Source organism: Emys orbicularis, chromosome 20 (genome assembly GCF_028017835.1).
Source record: "Emys orbicularis isolate rEmyOrb1 chromosome 20, rEmyOrb1.hap1, whole genome shotgun sequence".
In the NCBI taxonomy this organism is placed as follows: Eukaryota; Metazoa; Chordata; order Testudines; family Emydidae; genus Emys; species Emys orbicularis.
Window position 1 is genome coordinate 6115898 of NC_088702.1, and position 19770 is coordinate 6135667.

Genomic DNA, 19770 nt, shown 5'->3' on the forward strand with positions numbered 1-19770 from the left:
TTCTAACCATCAGAGGAGTGAGGCTCTGGAACAGCCTCCCAAGGGGAGCAGTGCGGAAAAAAAACAACTAGACTGAGACTGAGTTTGATAAGTTTATGGAGGGGATGGTATGAGGAGACTGCCTACGACAGTACGTAGCCGATCTGCGACTGCTAGCAGCAACTATCTCCAATGGCTGGTGATGGGACACTAGATGGGGAGGGCTCTGAGTTACTACAGAGAATTCTTTGCCAGGTGTCTGGCTGGTGGGTCTTGCCCACATGCTCAGGGTCTAACTGATCGCCAGATTTGGAGTCAGGAAGGAATTTTCCCCCAAGTCAGATTGGCAGAGACCCTGTTTTTGTTTGTTTGTTTTTTTGCCTTCCGCTGCAGCGGGGGGCACGGGTCACTTGCAAGTTTTAAGTAGCATAAATGGTGGATTCTCTAGAACTTGAAGTCTTTAAACGATGATTTGAGGACTTCAGTGACTCAGCCAGAGGCCAGGGGTCTATAACAGGAGTAGGTGGGTGAGGTTCTGTGGCCTGCAACGTGCAGGAGGTCAGATTAAATGATCACAATGGTCCCCTTAAAATCTATGAGTTTTATACTCTAATCAAGTCACCTCTTGATCTTCTTGATGATAGACAGCTGTGATACTCAGGCCTCAGGGGTTCAGGAGCCAAATTAGTGACCAACGGTAGCCAACAGAGCCACAGGATCGTGAATTCATTGTTTCATTTACTATCGTACTATCCATTCATATTGAAACAGTATGAGGAGAACTATTTAGAGAGAGAGAGAGAGAGAGAGAGAGAGAGAGAGAGAGTGTGTGTATATTATATATGTAAAATTCTCATTGCAAAATGACTGACCATGTATTATTGTATCAACTTCAACTGGTTAACACAGTCAATGCAGCCGGATTGGTTAATAATTAAACCACACCATGTTTTAATATCACGTGCTGTAACGAGTCGCATTAAAGAGCCACTCCCGGCTATTGAGCCTGGGTCGGAGTATCTCACTGATCCCCACAGTCATGGTGAGAAGAGCCACAGTTGGAACACACAGGGTAAATATTACTACCCGAAGCACAAGGATAGTTAACAGCCCCACTATCCCCACGCCCCCGCTTACAGCACTGCTCTAATCGATGGCAAGGCACATTCTATGCAAACATGGGAACAGCTTGTACCATTTAAACTGTGGGTCCATGTTGTATGTAGGAGGAGTGCTGGCAACTTGAGCCGTTCGACACGTATTAGCTTCCTCGACCTCCCCAAAGCAACATTGGAGCCTTCCGCTAACAACCCAGGGAGATCCACCCGCAGGCGTCACGCCCGGCAAATTTCCTTAGCCTGGCTTCATTTTATTGGCTGATCGGACATCTCAAGCACCCAGAAACAAGCACTGGGGACGTGGAAAGCGGCCCAGAGGAGATGGGCAAACAAGAGGGCTCAGAGCACACAGGACCCTGGAATTTTCGTTTGTGGCGGTTCTGCTCAGGGGAAGAAATGGAAGCTAGGGGGCTAAGAGAGTTGCTACCTGCACTCTGGAAGTTAAAGACCTAGGGGAATTTATTACTGTAGTGCCTAGAGGCTCCAATTGAGACTGGTGCTAGGGGCTGTACAGACAACATGATCGACAGTTCCTGCAATGAAGAACTTACAGTTTAAACAGACAAGGGAAAAGGTGGGAAGGAAACTGAGGCACGGCGCTAAGAAGTAACTTGCCCACGGTCACCAGCAGGCCGGTGGCAGAGCGGGGACTAGAACCCCCGTCCCCTGAGCTAGGTCTCTTAAACTAAGAGCCGCCATCATCTCAAAGCAGCTGGTGCTCATCAGCCATTTCGGTTTTGGAATCCAGCAGAAGTTTCTTTTCCCGTTAAGCGAAGCCAGCTCAGGCGTTCTCCAGGCAGTTATGAAAACTAAAGCCTGGACTACACTTAACAACTTAGCTCAATGTCATAAAAATTCCATCCCTCCGGGCCACGGCTCGGCCCACAACACCCAGTGTAAATACAGCTAGGCTAATGGGAGAACGCTTCCAGCAACCAAGCTACTGGCACCTGGGGGTGGGGAGTATCTAAAGGAACAAAAAAACCCATCCCTCGTTGTAGGATGTGTCTACGCTATGGTGGTGGGGGGGGTATAGGGCCATAGCCGCACCCTAGTGTAGACAAGCCCTACGCCACTGCATGCATAGCTATAAAGAGATTACTTCAAGTGAGAGGTGAGTGGAACGCGGGCCCCGATCCCTCTCCGCCTCAGCTTCAGAAACGGCTTCCTTTTCCGAATCAAAAAGGTGCGTGTCAGCCTAGGAAGCCGCCTCGGAGAGAGATTGGCCGGGGAAATCCCAAGCCTGGCTTCAATGAAAGGGGTCATTATGCAAGACACCATCTGTTGGAAATTGCAGGAAGCTTCGGTACAGCCAGTTCTCAGGCACGGCTCCCACCCAGCGCTCACAGCAAAGCCGGCTGCCAATAGCCAGGGTGGAAAAAAGCTGACTGCAGGCAAAGTCGTCTCAGCTGATGGGGAACGGCTCCCGGGGGTGTGTGTGTGGGGGGGGGGGGGGGGAGACTCCGTCCCCTCCAACTGCTGGAAGGCGTTGGGGAATCACAGCCGCCTCTCGCTCCGAATGAAGATAGAATAAAAGGAGGAATCCATTCAGCTGGAAACGGAGAGGGTTAGAAAGGTTCTGTGGCGCGCCCCGTGGAGCTGAATGTTAAAAGCAGGGCCTATTATGGACAGCGGATAAAAGGAGCCGGGGCTTTCAAAGGAGAACGGTTTGGACGGCTGTTTTCGACGCAACCCACTGTGCGATGAAGAGAACTCGAAAGGGATTAACCATGTGAAGACTAAAATACTTCGCAACACACTCGTCCCACAGCCTGGGAACGTAACCCTCGAGGCCCCAGTCCCGTCCCCGGGTCTACCCATTTCCATCCCGGAGTCAGGACTAGAACCCAGGAGCCACCCCGCTCGAACCATTAGTCCACGCACTCCCCTCCACGATTCAATAGAACCCCAGCTTCCTGATGCCCTGTGCCCTGCTCTAACCACTACACAATACACTCTCCTCCTCCAGACAGAAAGAGAACCCAGGAGTCCTGACAGCCTGTATGCTGCTCTAACCACTAGCCTGCATTCCCAGGAAAGCATTCCCAGTTTGCCAAAAAAAGGGGGGCGTGAGGCACATGCAAGTTGCAGCCCTCAGACACTAGGCCGCCTGAGCACAGAGGGAATGGTAGGAATGCAGCAGGTATTTCTCTGCACCTCCTGCTTGCTGGAGGGACAGTCTAGACTGCACTGTACCAGCATCCGACAGCAGATCAGGCATCAGTCACCACCAAATGAGCCTTTGAGACCATCACCAGATTGCAATCGCAGATCACAACCGTGAAGGCCCGGCGCTGAAATGCAGCAAGGCCTGGGGAGTCAAGGTGAAACTACAACGGCTAGCAGAGAGGCTGACCCCTTCGGCTGCAGCTCTCTCAGGAGGATGAAGGGAAACGGGTTGCTCCGGCCATGCTCCCCTTCACCAGCTGCCTGCAGGCGCACGGAGCGAGAGCTAAATTCTGGTTTAGTCAAGGACCCTTCCCTCGGGATCTCTGATTGCTAGGTTCGGAGCTCCTGGTGGTTCTCTCTCCCAGTCCTGCAAAAGGGACCATAGGCTGCTGGTACCTGCAGGGGCAGGAAGGCTATTTGGTTCTATGTTCGTGATGGAGGAAATCTCTCCCTTTCCACTCCAGGAACATCGGGGGCTCTTTCCTTTCCAAAACACCTTTAAAAGCTTTCCCCCCCCTGCACAAAGCCTTTGGGAAATCCCATTGATTTACAGGATTAATGCCACTGAATTGTTTTAACCTTGCAAGTGGCCTCATTGACACATGTTCTACTGCAGGATGCTGGCAGATCACGAGGGGCATCGGGTCCGAACCAGGAATTGAAGTACTGACAGAGAGGAAGGATGACAAGACACTGGACTAGCTCTCAAATAATCTGGTTCAGTGTTGGCTCTGCCACACGTTCTTCCCACGACCTTGGTCACATCACATCAAGCCTCAATGCCTCAGTTACCCATCTATAATATGGGTATAACCGCTCCGTTCTCTGCCCCCTTCGGCTTGTCTGTTTAAATTGGGAACGCTTCAGTGCAGGGACTGCCTCGCACTAGGGGTTTGTCTTCACTACAGAGCTGGGGTTACTCTTAACCCCACTCCTGTCCACACACCAAACCCTCTCACCCAACTTTGATTGTGCTTTCAACCCAGGCCAACTGGCACAGGTGAGTCCCCCAATGTCTTCCCAGTCCCCTCCCCTCCAATGGGCGCAGGAAGACAGAAATTCTCCCACAATTCACTGGGAGAGACTCAGCTAAGAACCAAGGGTTGTGTCCCAGAAGCCCTAGCGACACACACGGGGAAAGCGCAGTGCTAGTGAGGACAGGGTAACTCAGCCAGGGCGGTGCAGCGCGGCTGCTCACACACAGGCTAGCTTGGCGGTGAAGATGTACCCTGAACGTCTAGACAACATCCAGCACCATGGGGAGGGCCAGGTGCTACCGGAATAGCATTAGAACTAGTGTTTTAATTACCCTAGTTTATTCTGTTCCCTTCCCCTTTTAAGTCAATCAATCACGTGCAGGTTTTAAAAAGTTAAGATTCTTTCACTTAACCCTCTCCCCCACACAGCTGTTCGTTCCAACTGTGAAATCTGCCTTATTAACTTGTTTTGGGTCCTGCCTATGGGATTCCCTGTTCAAAATGCAAGCTTTACTTCCGAAATGCCACCTAATACTCTAATATATTTGGACACAAGCCTCCACCGGCTCTGGCCAGTCAGTGCAGCTTTTCACCGCTACGGGTTTTCAACAAGAATCGGAAGCCCACCCCCCCTGGGATTGGCCAGTGAACGTGCTGTGAAAGTTCACCCGAAGACCCTGCTAAACTTTATCATTCAAACTTCGTGATCGGTAAAAATTCCACAGCTAAGAGTCAAGCGAGCGTGAACTCAGCCCTGAATTGGAACTCAAGTTTGATGGACCGGCTGTAGATTTAAGTCTAGGCTAACAGATACCATAAGGGATGCAGAGTTAAGAGAGATTTTCCCCTGTAAAAATCAGAAGTGTGTGTGTGGGGGGGGGGGGGGGGTAGAAAGCAGGGGGAATTGCTGGAGATGTATGTTCTTTCACACAGGGAGGCGCATTTAGGATCATTAACTCAACAAAATGTTTTTTCCTGTAATCAAAGATGGGTAACGGAGTTTAGAGCTGAAGCAGCCACAACAGCTTTGCAGAAACTGGCCGCATTGGACCACAGATTGGTAACACAAATGTCTTTATTCACCCATCACTACCATGTCTGCCAGCACAGGCCTGAGGCCGATTGAAGCAGAAAGGCCTGGTAGACAGTTTTTGTCCCAGGATAACTATGTGGGTTAGGTGGTGATTAATTTTACCGATACAGTTATAACGGTACAACTTCAAGCGCGGATGCAATATAAGCGCCTTATAACCAGATAAGCTACACTGGTATAAACCCCTTTATCCTGATCTAACAGCATTCAAATGAAGGTGGCCGCACTGCTTTAACTGTACCAGTGTAGTTCACTGGGATGCTATGTGTGTTTAGACAAGACCTTACTGCTGGTAGATTGCGAACAGGCCACCCCCCAGCAAGGCAGCTGTAGGTTTAGGTGGGAGGTGGGATGGTTTAGTGCACAGAGTAGCAGTCTGAGAGCCAGCTCCCTTGAGTCCCAGATGCTGCTCTGGTCACTAGTCCATACCACCTCCCCTGAGATTTGCAGAGGGACATTTTGTAAGTGCACTAACATGCCTGATGCTAAGTTACTGCAACTTTTCAGCTGGCCAAGCCAGGCCCACAGCCCCGGTGATCCATCAGAACTTACAAACTCACTGCGTGTATCACAGCGTGAGGAAGCCGATCCATAGCATTCAAAGCGCAGGCGTCAATCTCAACTGGAGTCGCCAAATGGCAGCCAAGTCAGACAGAGAAGGGAAATTTTATCGGGTCGTCTCTGGCTTTGGTAGAGGAGCCGTGGCAAGATGGCACTAAGACCAAATGCAAGCAAGGACAATGAAGGAACAGCTGCTGGCGGGTGGAAGGTTTAAGATAGTTGCTCCCTTCTCCTAGCTTGCTTTTGGGGTGAAGGTTTTTCCACCAGTATCGACGGCACATATTCCTTTTATTAAGGCTTGTGCTCCCAGATGTTTGGTATGCGTTTCGACTCTCTTTCAAGCATTCAAGCAGCAGGAGATCATTAAAGCCAGGGCAGGGGACTGAAGCAAAGACCCATTAAAAAAAAAAAAAAAAGAGGAAAATTGACAGTCCAATAACTTACGCCAACTACGAACTCTCCAGTCAATTCCAGCCATTCCATTTTTTGTTAAGGGAGAACTTGGATGCTGTCTGAACTTAGCTAAGAATCTGGCACCTCGTGAAAGAGGAATTTCCTCCAGGGTTATAAAACAAAAGCATTCTTTTCGAGCGTACACGAGCTGGAGAAACCCAGCCCTCGCTCTCGCAATGGTTCAATGCCACGAGTGCAATATTGAGACCGTGGGGCTTATTCTGCACGTCAGGCTGGACTCTAATGGAAGGTCCAATATCACCGCGAATTGGGCTGTAATATTTTGGTCTCTGCCAAGTGACTGGGCTCAGTGCCAGGGTAACAGAGCATGGGTTAGTGGCAGGAGGTTAGATGACTCGGTGGCCAGTTCCGGCCTTAAATTCTATAACTCTCTGACCAATTCAGAGAGCGCACAAAGGTACAGGGTGCCCAAGGACATGTACCATAAGGCCTGTTTCTGCTCTTATTAAAGTGAGTGGTAAGACTTCCATTGGCTTCAACAGGAGCATGGAATTGCCAGACTGCCGTGGTTCTCAGCCGGGGGGGGGGGACACAACCCTGGGGGTATGCAGAGGTCTGCCAGGGGGCACGCAACTCCTCAATATTTGCCTGGTTTTACCACAGGCTACATAAAAAGGACCAAAGTCGATACAAACTAAAATTTCATACAGACTTGTTTATGCTGCTCTCTAGGCGATACCCTGAAACGTAAGTACAGTATTTATATGCCAATCGATTTATCTGATCATGCTGTGGTAAAAATGAGATCAGCACTTTTGCAGTACTAGTGCGCTGTGATGCTTGTGTATTTTTAGGTTGGATTTTGTAAGCAGGTCATTTTTAAGGGAGGTGAAATTTGGGGTACGCAAGACAGATCAGACTCCTGAAAGGGGGACAGGAGTCTGGAAAGGTTGAGAGCCACTGACACACACTGCAGCAGTCTATTATGGTAGCACCTAGAGACCCCAACTGAGATCAGGGCCCCCATTGTGCCAGGCGCTGCCTAGACCCACAGATTCTGCCCCCAAAGAACTTAACTAGACAAGCTAACTAAAGGGTGGGTTACAGATAAAGGATGGAAGGAGACAAAGGCAGAGAAGGGGGATTACTCATCCAAGGTCACTCAGCCGGAGAGGGGCAGAACCAGGAATAGAACCCGTGATCTGCTTCTCAAATCCAGTGCCCTAACCACTAGACCGCACTACCTCATCTAGTCCAGTGTCTGAGTGGCCAACACCAGCTGCTTCAGAGGAAGCTGTAAAACACCTACAGAAGGCAATTATAGGATAACCTACCCCCAAGGAAAGCTTCTTCCTAGCCCCCAATAGTTAGACACTGACATATGCCCTGACACATAAGGGTTTATTATCCCTTCCAAATATACCCCTACCAGTATATTTACCCTTGTCAATCTGGATATTCTTGTTAGCTATATAAATGTCCAGTCTTGTTTTAAATCCAGCGAAGCTCTTGGCTTCGCCGATATCTTGTGGCCAGGAGTTCCGCAGTTCCAATGAATTGCACACTGAGTAGAAAACTGGAATGTTACAGTTTGGACTATTGTATCTTAAATTCAGATGCTGAAGTTCAAAAGGATTTCACAGTAAATGCTAAACCCAGATCAGTGCAAAGTGTAATGAAAAAACAAGACAGTATTTATACATGAGCACACAGCAGATGCTGAATCTCTTTTACAGGGTCTGAATTTCTACAGCTATAATGGTATTATTGGGCGGAGGTGTTGTTTTTTTAGGCTTACTCACTTCACAGCTATGGAAAGAAACCATGCCGCGTTCCATAAAATTAATACCATCCAGTCCTCAGAAAAAGGGATCAATTCAGATTATTTTTGCACCGGAGGGTGGGGGGGACAGGAAGTGAAGTGATGCTTAAAAAAATGGTTTGTGCTGGAAAAAAAAATGAGGTGACAGTTTGCGATCCTCTCAGCTGTGCTCGAATGTCTGCATTCGGCCACTAGAAGCTGTTGAGATGCTGGATTTCAGTATGTTCCTATTGGGGGAGAATTCACACACACAAGATGCGTAAGTATGTTTCAACCTCTCCACTTTCAGGTTTGGAAAACGATGGTCACGCACAGTCACTATAGCAGCCATGCTATCCTTTACCTCACCGCCCAGAGAGAGTCAATAGCGTGGTTTGAGGAGGGTGCACACCAGTGCTTGACAACTGTTTCAGTTTGACACACAGCACAGGCTGGGACTTTTGCCCATCAAGTCAAGCTAGATGGAGGGTAACAATGGGAAGCAAGGATGACTAGCAATAATCTAGATCCTCTATTTGGGGGACTTCCCGCTTTTGGAGGCTAAGTAGAATCCAGAGAAAGAAGAGGCCACAGAGCTGAGGATGTTTAAGTTATGGTCAGATTTAGCTGGAACATATCTATTATGCCGTCATTATTCATATATATTCACTATAAGCAGTGCAGGGGAGGGTGGCTAGAGATGCATGCATGGAACAGTCAAAGAGATGTTGGGCTGGGTGGGGAAAAAAACGTTGTGGGCTCTAGAAGTTTAGTCAGGAACATATAATAGCAAGGAGTCCTTGATCCAACCAGAGCAGTGTGATGGTCAGGTAACCAGGACTCTCTCTGGCCATCTGTGTGACCACACTCGAGCGCATGAGGGCTGAGAAAGAAGCAGCCAACCAGAAGGACAGAGCAGTTAACATGAAGCTCTGACCCCACAAAGCAAGAGGATGTAGCTTTGATACATGGCAGGTTTCTGTTATGACAAATGAGTGAACGGGTGGGGGAGGAACCCATGGCAGAGTGTCTCAGAGCCCGGGTCAACTGAAAAGCAGTGTAGACATTCCTGCTTGGGCTGGAACCCACGGTCTGAGACCCTCTCCCCTCCCCAACCTTGCTGGTTCTCAGAGCCCAGGTTCCAGCAGGCGTGGGACATCTACACTGCTATGTTTAGCAGCGCAAGCCCAAGTCAACTGACCCAGGCTCTGAGACTTCCTGCCGCAGGGTTTGATTTGTTTTTTTGCAGCGTAGATGTACGCTGGGATGCTTAGGACCTTTGCTCGTGTGTCTGCAACAGGTTGAAGCCAATCCCTCTCCGGTCTTAAAGCTGGGTGAGAAAGCGACCAGTGAGAATAAAAATAAATCAATCTAGGGATAAACATCATGGGATAATCCCAAAGTGCTAATCCAGGATGAGGGGTAAGAGAACGCTGGAAAGTGGTGGCTCATTTGATACACCAACTGGAAAGCCAATATACTTTATTCATTTACTAAACTGTTAATTCATACAATGTAAAACCAATACCAGGTATGGAGGCAAAACAGGAAGTTAGGAGACACTGGCAAACAGCGAGAGATGCGCTGCTAAGCAAATGCATCTAAGCATGCTCCATGCAGGTAACATCAGCATCCGAAAAAGTGGGAGGATTTGGGCAGGAAATCTTGGCATTCCACGAAGACCTTCCATTATTCATGCTCTGTGTTTCTAATTTAACACAACTAACAGGGGGCACAATTCCAACTTGGTAGCAGATTCCAGCACAATTGTCGACAATCCTCTACAAAGAATAATAAAAAACTAAAATAGGATAAAGTGTGGATTTTCCAAACAGTCATCTGAAAGCATTTAAAGAAACTCATGGTAAACCCGAGGCCATTTACCCTGGTTACTTATTACGGGCCTGACTCAAAGCCCATTACACTGAGCAGAAATCAATTGATTTCAGTGGGCTTTGGAACACAGGAGAGAGCCAAAGGAATTAATTTTGCACCCAAGTCAACAAAGCACTTAAGCATTATTTAAAGTTAAGATGCACTTAAGTGCTTTTTATTTATTTATTTGGACTCAGAGCTTAAATCTTTATCTCATCATTAAAGCCATCCCCAGATCTTTGACACTATTTTTTTTTAAAAATTGACTCCTTTCCCAGATTTATATGGTTTACTTTCCTGCATTCCTCTCAGTTTGGATGGAGAAGTCAGTTTCACCTTCTTGTGCTTATGTGTTGGCGCCAGCGCTGCTGTGGTTAAGCTTCTAACACGTCCGGGGACAGTTTACATTCAAAAAACCCTTTTAATTCAAACAACTGCACAGAACCATTTATGTACTGGCAATTGGAAGCCTTTTCCCTGGCTTGTTTTTAGTAGAATAACCAAAATTTGTTACCCAAATAAAGGGAAACTGGACGTTTAGCACAACCCTATAGTAGCACTGCCAGCTAGTAGAAATGGGATGCTACATTACATACTTAAAAAGAGCCAACTAAAGTGAAGAAAATGGATACAAAAGCAGCGTAGCACAGACTGGTTAAGGTGGTAGTTTGAAAAGGTGCCAAGGGGAAGTGCAAGGACCAGATACACATCTAAATCCATGTCCTTCCTCTGTTCACAGAAGTTAGTGCCACGAACGGACAATCAGGAGACAATTCCACACAATTTGTACTCTGGGCACCACACTTTAGGAAAGATGTGGACAGAGTGGAGAGAGTCCAAAGCAGAGCAAGAAAAAGGACTAAAGGGTTAGAAAACTTGACCTCTGAAGAGAAGTTGGGTTCCAAAAAGAATTAGATAAATTTGTTGAGGACAGGTCAATCAACGGCTATTAGCCAAGATGGTCAGAGATTCAACTCCATTCTCCGGGTGTCCCTAAACCTCTGACTGCCAGAAGCTGGGAGTGGACGACACGTGATGGATCACTCGATAATCGCCCTTTTCTGTTCATTCCCTCTAACACTGGCCACTGTCAGAAGACAATATAGTGAGCTAGATAGACCATGGCCTTCCTTATGTTCTTATGCAAGAGGTTGACAGCCCTCCACACTGTCAGCTCTTTGAGTCAGGAGGACCATCTTTTTGCTCTGTTTGTAGAGCACCAAGCATAACTAGTATCAGAGGGGTAGCCCTGTTAGTCTGGATCTGTAAAAAGCAACAAAGAGTCCTGTGGCACGAAAGCTTATGCTCCAATACATCTGTTAGTCTATAAGGTGCCACAGGACTCTTTGAAGCATAACTAGGGCTCTCCTGCAATACCAATAAATAATCACCCACACAGGCCGTTTGGTTTGTGTAGTTGCAAAGTTGCACCCCTCAGATCTGGTTTTAGCAATCCAAGAAAGAAGCAGACAAAACAGCCATGGCTGCTTCTCAGCGGTTGTTAGTTGAACTTTTCTTTTTTATTGGTCAGTGAAATCTATGGTAGCATAAATGAAAGTATACCGTGTAATAAGACTGATTACAAAGCGCCATCTAGTGTTCATTACAGCAGTGCATTTAAACTAGAGTAAAAAGTTGCCAACCCAATATTTAAATTAAAAAAAAAAAAAATTTTTTTGTCAATAAGCAATTGAAGAATTAATTCAGGTCACTTCTCGTATGACTGGTGAAAACCAGGCTATGTGCCAAACCTTTCTATGGAGATTCTCCAGGGCTGCTAATCACATCCATGGCTCTAAAAGTTGCTCTTTAAAAATCAAATGATGCAGCAGGGCTTGTAGAATTAAAGTCTAGTAGGTGAAATATGATAAATGATGTATCCCACGGTGCTTTCCCTGCAACCGAGCTGGAGTGTAAAACAAAGGTATCGGACAGTTAAAATGCTCTTTAATGGTTCATTAAATATTTTAACCTATAAAAAAGCCTCTAGTGTCTCTCTCAGGAGCCAGGACAGTGCAGAACAAGAGACTGCACAGGGATATCCAGGTCTCGACAGCAAGCAACGTTTCTTCCAACTGCACCACTAAGTGCACTTGTTTTAAGACCAAATCAAATGGCATCCTCCCCTTTTTCCGTTTCTTATGCAAGTCCTCCAGGAGCCGGTTCTGCCTCTGGAGCGTGTGCATCCTGCCGGGCCAGCCCAGACCCGGAAAAGCCCCCTCCCGTTTGGTTCTTGGAAGAACGGAGCGTTTGGTGCTCATTGTAAAACAAAGGTGCTTTGGAGTCCACACTGCTGCTCTTCCTTCCTCCCGCCCTCCCAACCCACTCCCGTCCCCTTTAAAAAAATAAAGTACCGTAAAATACTCAGCCCCACCACAGGAGGTTTAATGCTGCGTGGGCAATTGATTCAGTATGTTTATGCAAAGGAAAACTGAGGGTTAATACTGTCTTTCAATAAATATAAAATTTATATTTAATCATCCCTTTTTCAAAACAAAAAAAAACTTTCACTATAAGGAAACATAAATGACCTGAAAAAATCCTAGCAGCTCTAAAGAAATTCAATCGATACCTCTCTAGTCAATTCATTATGACATAGCTAAGGCAGGAAAGCTTTGGAATCAGTTCTGCTCAGGGTAATAGTTGAAACTCTGTAGTTTATAGAAAAAATACTCTTCAAGTTTTTTTTTTATTGGAAACAACTTTGTTTGAAGTTCAAATTTTTCTTTTTTGATTTAAAAAAAAGCTATGAACTAGACCTAAACTGCAATAAAAAATGGCAGACAAGCAAATGCCAGAAACTGACTGCGAGGGTAAGATCCTACAGAAACCTCTGTCTAATAACGGACGACACACAGCAGCCTGTGGTCAGGGCCCCATCCTGCAGTCTCAGCTCCCAGGGGAGTTCTTCTTGTGCAAAAATTGCAGAGCTGGGTTAAATGGGAGAACAAATGTTTGAGGAAACTTGCCCTTCACCTGCTAAACTTCCACCGTCTCTTTGCCAAACTACTGAGCAATCGGATCCTGGCATATGAGAGTCTGACTTTGTGTTTCTCTTTCACGCTTTCAGACTCCGATCCACTATGTACAGATTTACATTCACACCACAGTACAGCAAGCTGGGTTCAAACAGTCTTCGGAGAGGGATGACAATACAGTCAAACTTCATTAATAAGAATATACTGTCAGTGAACGCTGCCACTGGAGAATTAAAGCACCCAGCTAAGCTGTTTTTAAAAAGAATAAAGTAAGAGCAGTGAATCTTTGTAGCAAAAGCTGAAGAGATTTCAAATGAATTTCTTTTAGAAGAGTGAATTGATTCAGTGTTTGTAGCTCGCATCTTCCTAGCTAGTCTGTTATTTTTAACTAGTATTGCGTGTGTGGATGTCAGCCTACAAGATAAGTGAAGTTGCCTTAAAACCGGTTGGTTAATTTCAATTTACTCTGTATGGCTAAGATTTTCTGAAGCAACTAGTGCTTTTGAGTCTCAAGTCTTGGGGGCCCAACTTCAGACACCTTAGAGGGGTCTGACTTTGAGAAAGTGCTTCTGAGAACGAGGCCTTGGCTTGGTGCCCAAAAATCACTAGGCACTTTTGAAAACCCTTGGCTTACATCATCCTCATGAAGCATGCTGCAGACTCGTTTACCTGATAGCAGGGAGAACAGCCATTGTTCTTTCATCAGTTTGGTCTGGATGGAACAATGCTGATAGCATATTGGAATCAGCCCAGAATGGGATACGAATCCCTGTTTAGAAAAGGATATAAGACGGAAGGCTGATGTTTTATCAGCATAGGAAATGTGGAGCTGCTGTTTTGGTTCCTGGGAAAGAAAAAGGCAGCCAGGAAACACTATGAGAATATAACACTCAAACTAAACACCTGGGGCATTATTCTGTTACACTCAGGCTCGGATATACCACTCTGGCAGTGTAAATTGGGATCTGTCAATTAGTTACCCTACTTGTACGGCCCTTTACACTGCCACAGTTGTGTACAGGGGCTTCTGATTGTCTAAACACAAAGCAGCACCAGTTTAATTAAAGGTGTGATTTAAAATCAATTTAGTGAAACCAGTGGAAGAGGCCGAGTGGACACTCATATCAATAGTCACTTGGCTTCTAGCTTCAATCAGTTAGAAAGAAGTTTAAGCTAAACAGAAATAAGGCATTCCAGCCAAAATAATATCCACAGGGGGTTAGCACCATTTTAAATAAAACCTTATCTACACAAGAAAGTTACACTGGTTTAACAAATCAGTTTAGTTACGCTAGTGCAAACTCCTGGGTGGACACTTATTTTGGTTTAAGAGCGACTTCTTTTGGTTTAGCTTAAGCGGATTCCTAATTGGAGGAGAGGCCATCCATTCTAAAAGCACACCTTGAGTTAAACTGGTACAACTTTTCCCGATCGACGAGGCATCAATCAGTCCTTTAAAACATACTTATGTTAAACTGGTGCAACTTGTGTGTTCAGACACAGCCTGTGTGTAAATGAAAATAAGGCTCGAAGGTCACTTTCCAGTACAAGTATACTTTTACCTTCTTTGCTGATCCTTCCCCTCCCCCCAAGCTAAGGACGATGAGCAGACTTAAAATGGAAAATAATTGCATAGTTACGCCTTCTTAAACCAAAAAGGGAATGTTGTAAAGCTTTTAATTTATCACTATGATTCAAATTTTATTTCAAATGTTTGACCCTGCTCTGTACAAGACTGGAATGAGGACAGCTCCAGTTTGGGTTCTACAGTTACAAATGTCTGTGCAAACTCTGCAGTGCTAAAGTTATGCCGACCCTAATGCTGCAGGGGACTCAGGGAAGGTGGGGAGGGAAAGTTGTGGACCACGTAATAAAAGTGTGTTTAAAATTATGTCATAGCTATGCTTTACTTATTACAGCTCCTTTAGCCCTGTTATCAAAAAATATCTTTATTCCCCATTGTTCAAAAGTCAGCTATGGCTCAGCAAAATAGAGCCAAATTAATGCTATTCAGCAGAACAGAGGTAGTATAGAAACAACTTGCTCAAGTAGAAAAACCAAGTTAGAGAGAGAAAGAGCGTGAGTGCGTGTGTGTGTTAAAATAGCAGCAAACTGGTATAGATTTAGCTTCCAGCGCTGCAGGGCGCTCGACACGTCCTTTCTACTTCTACTTCTCCACACTGACGGTTATTGCTGGGTGGAGACACCAACTTCATTTTCACATTGATTCTTACTAAGTAGGTTTGACTGTATCAGTAACAGAACGGTTTTGCACAGTACTTCTGTAAGAAAACGCAAACACTTGGTATTGCCGCCCTCCCACCCCCACAAAAAGTTTAAAAATGAAATTTAAAAAATATAGTCACGCCCATCTAAAGGTTAGAGTCCTGAACCTGCTGCTAAGAGGCACGCTCAGAAGACATCGGATGGAGATGGGTCTTGAGGAGAGGGCCCCCCTCAGAGCCACTACACAGAAACAGTCCATTTCCAACTTTCAATTCTTTTCAGTACCAGCAAAGAATAAAAACCATGTTAAAATCTCTTATTAAAAAGGTCCAGGATATTTCAACTAAAATTGCTGGGCTGTTTTGCTAACTCCTCTGAAAAGCGATTTTAAATTAGTTTAAGTTGGAATCCAACTAAAAGGACACAGTCATGGTATTCTCCACGTGCCTTCACTTAAAGCTTTGGTCTTGTTGATTTGATCATTTTAAGAACCTGGGGTCTTACTCCCTGCTTCACCATGTGCTCTGACCCAACCATGCCTCCTACAGGGGCCTGCTAATCTTAGTCACCCTTTGCCAGAAGAAACCTGTTTGATAGCATCCCCCTCTCTCTTTCAGAGTCTCCTGGAAGGAAAGGTTTGGTTTTTTCCCCCGCCTCCTTTTAAATGGATCCCCACTATAACACTGTAGTGGAATCACATTTGCCACCCCAGCCAGCCAGCCATCCCCACCCTCCTATGAAGAGGGAAAGAGGAGCATGGAAAAAAAGATTATTGCATTCCCCATACTTCATGGGTCCAAATGTCAGCGCGAGCCATACTCTTCAGAACCTGTGTATTAGTGCTTCTCGTTCCCTTTCTTTGCGTTTCAGTTCCTCTTTGTAACAGCAGGAGCAGAAATTCCCAGTTTCCGGATGCCCGTAAAAACTGCAGTTCGGCTGCTTGCATTTGGTCTGCTGAACGTTATAAAGTATTCGGCTTTTGCTTTTGTCCCCGTTTGCTCCCTTCGGCAAGCTGTCCTGCTCTAGGGGTTCCCTGGAGCCGTTGCTGTGGGGGGGCGCGCAAGGAGGGCCGTCACACTCGACGGGGTAATTTGGGGGTACATCCATCTCGGTTGGGGAGAACCTTCCCAGGTGGGAAGGGCTGGTTTGGTATGGGTGAGGCCGCCCCTGAGTGCAATGTCTGGGTAAGGTAGCGTAGGGAGGAAGGCTGCTGCAGGACCCACCTGCTACCTGCCTCCGGGTATCTTGATAGCTGGGGGGATGTGCGCCTTCTACACAGTTGACCACAGCGGGCCGGGGAATGGTAAAGACCCCTGAGTAGCTGGAAGGAAAAGCTGTCATTTTAGCTCCTATGGCCTGCTCCGAGGTCTGGATGCTGTAACTAGGAGGCAACTGGGGGTAGGATGGATTCAGTAGCACATCCTCGCTTTTGTGAAGATTAACCTCCGGCTCCAGCTTCTTGGCAGCGGCGCCGTTTGCAAAGGCCTTCTTCTCCACCTCCTTTTGCTTCTGCTCGGCCAAGAAGCGCTCCTCGGCATCGGAAAGGTACCTCTCGATCATCTCTTCCTGGTACTGGTGCCGGTTGCTGGTCTTGAGGTGGCCAGCGAAGATAAACTTCCGCTCGCCCTGCATGGCGGCTCGCAGGATGCTCAGGCTAAGTTTCACGTCATTGCTGTATTTATAGGGATCCGACTGCTTCTCTGCGGTCACTTGGCCTGGGCAGGTTTTCTCAGCAGAGACCGACAAATCCCCTTGGGAAGTTTCTTCTTTGCTGCCTTTCCTTGACTTTAAGGATCCTTTCTTCTTCTTCTCCAAGGTTTCCCCCTGCCCGTTGCTCACGCCTCCTTTGACGGTTTTACTGTGCATCAAGCCGCCCATGTTCTTTTTTAGCTTACTTCCCAAAGTCTTGCCAAAGCTGCCCAGCTTATTAGCAACCGAGTCGGCCCGTTTCTTCTCTTTCTCCTTGTCTTTGTCCTTCTCTCGGTCTCTCTTCGGCTTCTCTTTCTCCTTGTCCTTGCTGCTCTTACTGCCACCGTTGCTGGTGGTACTACTGCAGACAGATTCCTTGTCCGACTCCCCGGATTCCGCCGCTGAGCGGGCATCATCTCCGGCAGAAGCAGTAGGGGATTCAGGCTGGGCTAGAGGGGCCTAAGGAGAAAGGAAGCAACCATTAGAGAAAGCCAATTAGTTCAGCAGTTACGGTCTTCAGGCCAAATTCTGAGTGGATGCAGCACACAGGTGCTCACGAGAAAGGCCTAAACACGCACCGGGGGAGCCTTTTCCACACCAAAGCCGCCTCCCCCAAAAGCCACAGACAGGAGCTGCAGAGGAGCATGCTGAGCCTCAAGGCTGCACGTACATCACTGTCTGCTCCATAGCACGCCCCTACTCAGTTAAAATACAGCCCTAACATTACATTTACAAATTAGGCTCTGCAGATGCATCAACTTAGTGCAAGATTTAAATGGGGGAAAGCAAGACCTTAACTAGAAATGTCAGTGCGCTCTACCAGGGTGACCTATCTCCTGCTGGCCAGCTATTTTGGATGCGTTCTGGAAATAGCCCTCATAGGCTGCAAGGAAGGTCACCACAATGGACAAATGCAGGAATGTATGTAGCCCACCTAATAAAACAATCCGGGAGTATAGTGGGGTGGTTCTTTATAGTGTGTCTATATGGGACACAGGAGCAGCCATTTGAATGCTGGGATTCTGGAAGTAGTAACCACAATCAAGAATCACCACATGCGTCTGACGAAGTGGGTATTCACCCACGAAAGCTTATGCTCCAATACTTCTGTTAGTCTATAAGGTGCCACAGGACTCTGTCGCTTTTTACAGATCCAGACTAACACGGCTACCCCTTGATACTTGACACAATCAAGAAGCCACCACAATAAAATGTTAGATATTGCTCAAGCTCAGACCTGCGGCCCATTTCACTAGGGGGCACTATACCCCCATAGTTCACTAATGTCATTTACTTGTAATGACCTGGGGCCATCATGGCAGGTGAGGATTTAGACTCACAAGTATTGTGGACAATCTGTGGGGGAGAGGGAGGGGAGTGAAGGGGGGGGGAAATGGGGACAGAAGGAAAACCATTACTTTTAAATGCAGTCATTTGAGCTTTTTCCATACAGACCATACCATGGCAGCATCTTGTTCTTGGAAATGATCCAAATTGAAATTTAACAGTTCACACGGAATTTGGAGGAGTCATTCCAGGTCCTGAATTACCAACCCCACAACTTCCTTTTAAAAAAATATCTACGAATCTGGAAGAATCTAAGCCATGTTTTCACTGTTAATGCAGCTGTCGTGACTTGGTGAGATGACAGCATGGGGATTTCTGAAGTATGCTGAAGTATTCAGAACACTACATATGATCCCTTAAGGCTTAAGGCCCTGAAGTTATAGCTGAATCACCTTAATATCTTGTAAAAAGCAACAGAGGGTCCTGTGGCACCTTTAAGACTAACAGAAGTATTGGGAGCATAAGCTTTCGTGGGTAAGAACCTCACTTCAACATCTGAAGAAGTGAGGTTCTTACCCACGAAAGCTTATGCTCCCAATACTTCTGTTAGTCTTAAAGGTGCCACAGGACCTCTGTTGCTTTTTACAGATTCAGACTAACACGGCTACCCCTCTGATACTTAATATCTTGATTCACTTTCTGGTGGCTGGAAAGCAAGTGTCCAGATCCAGCAGTGTACAGAACATAGAATATCAGGGTTGGAAGGGACCTCAGGAGGTCATCTAGTCCAATCCCTGCTCAAAGCAGGACCAATCCCCAGACAGATTTTTGCCCCAGATCCCTAAATGGCCCCCTTAAGGATTGAACTCAACGCTGGGTTTAGCAGGCCAATGCTCAAACCACTGAGCTATTCCTGTAGTGCAGTAGGTTGAATTATCGGCTCTGTGTATTGAGAGCTTTAACATTTAACGTAAACTATTACTAAAGTGTGCACAGAATCCAAGAGGTCCATCTGCACGGCATTTCTCTGCTCTTTCTGAGCAAAACGAGGACAGCCAGGCCTTCTAATGGCAGGTTAAAGAAATATACAAGAATGAAAGCAAAAGTCCATCCCCTGTCTAGTCCTCTGTGGGAAGGAAGCATGACTGTGTTCAAAGGAGTAAAAAATATTTCCCGTTTCTTTACCTGCATTTCACAGGGCAAGGTGATCCATTTAACATTCATGTAACTGTGCAGCAAATGTAGCTTTGCTTCCAACGATAATGTCACACTGAAAAAAAAAAAAAAAGATATGAAACAAAGTAACAATCCAGGATCATTTTAGTAACTGCAGTTCTATTTTCCATATATGGAGATTTAATTACATTTTAATTGCCTTTTTCTTCTATTAAAACTTGCTTGCTAATTTTTATAATGTAATAACTGGATCAAAAGATATTTTGAAGTTCTCAAACTGGGGGTCGGGACCCCTCAGGGGGTCGTGACGTTATTACCTGGGGGGTCGCGAGCTGTCATCCTCTACCCCCAACCCTGCTTTGCCTCCAGCATTTATAATGGTGTTTAATATATAAAAAGTGTTTTTAATTTATTGGGGGGGGGGGTC

General features: G+C 46.4%; 1 protein-coding gene across 1 annotated transcript in view; it reads right to left on the bottom strand.

Annotated features, from left to right (window-relative positions):
- Nucleotides 1-727: 727 nt before the first annotated feature.
- The window catches only part of OTUD7B (OTU deubiquitinase 7B), a 53576-nt gene continuing 34533 nt past the window's right edge, over nt 728-19770 (bottom strand). The window contains exons 10-12 of the mRNA XM_065420255.1: nt 19353-19437; nt 15979-17339; nt 728-761 (exon numbers count right to left, since the gene is read on the bottom strand). Of these exons, the coding sequence (XP_065276327.1) occupies nt 16014-17339; nt 19353-19437 (1411 nt within the window). The 3' untranslated portion in view covers nt 728-761; nt 15979-16013. The remainder of the gene's footprint in view (nt 762-15978; nt 17340-19352; nt 19438-19770) is intronic.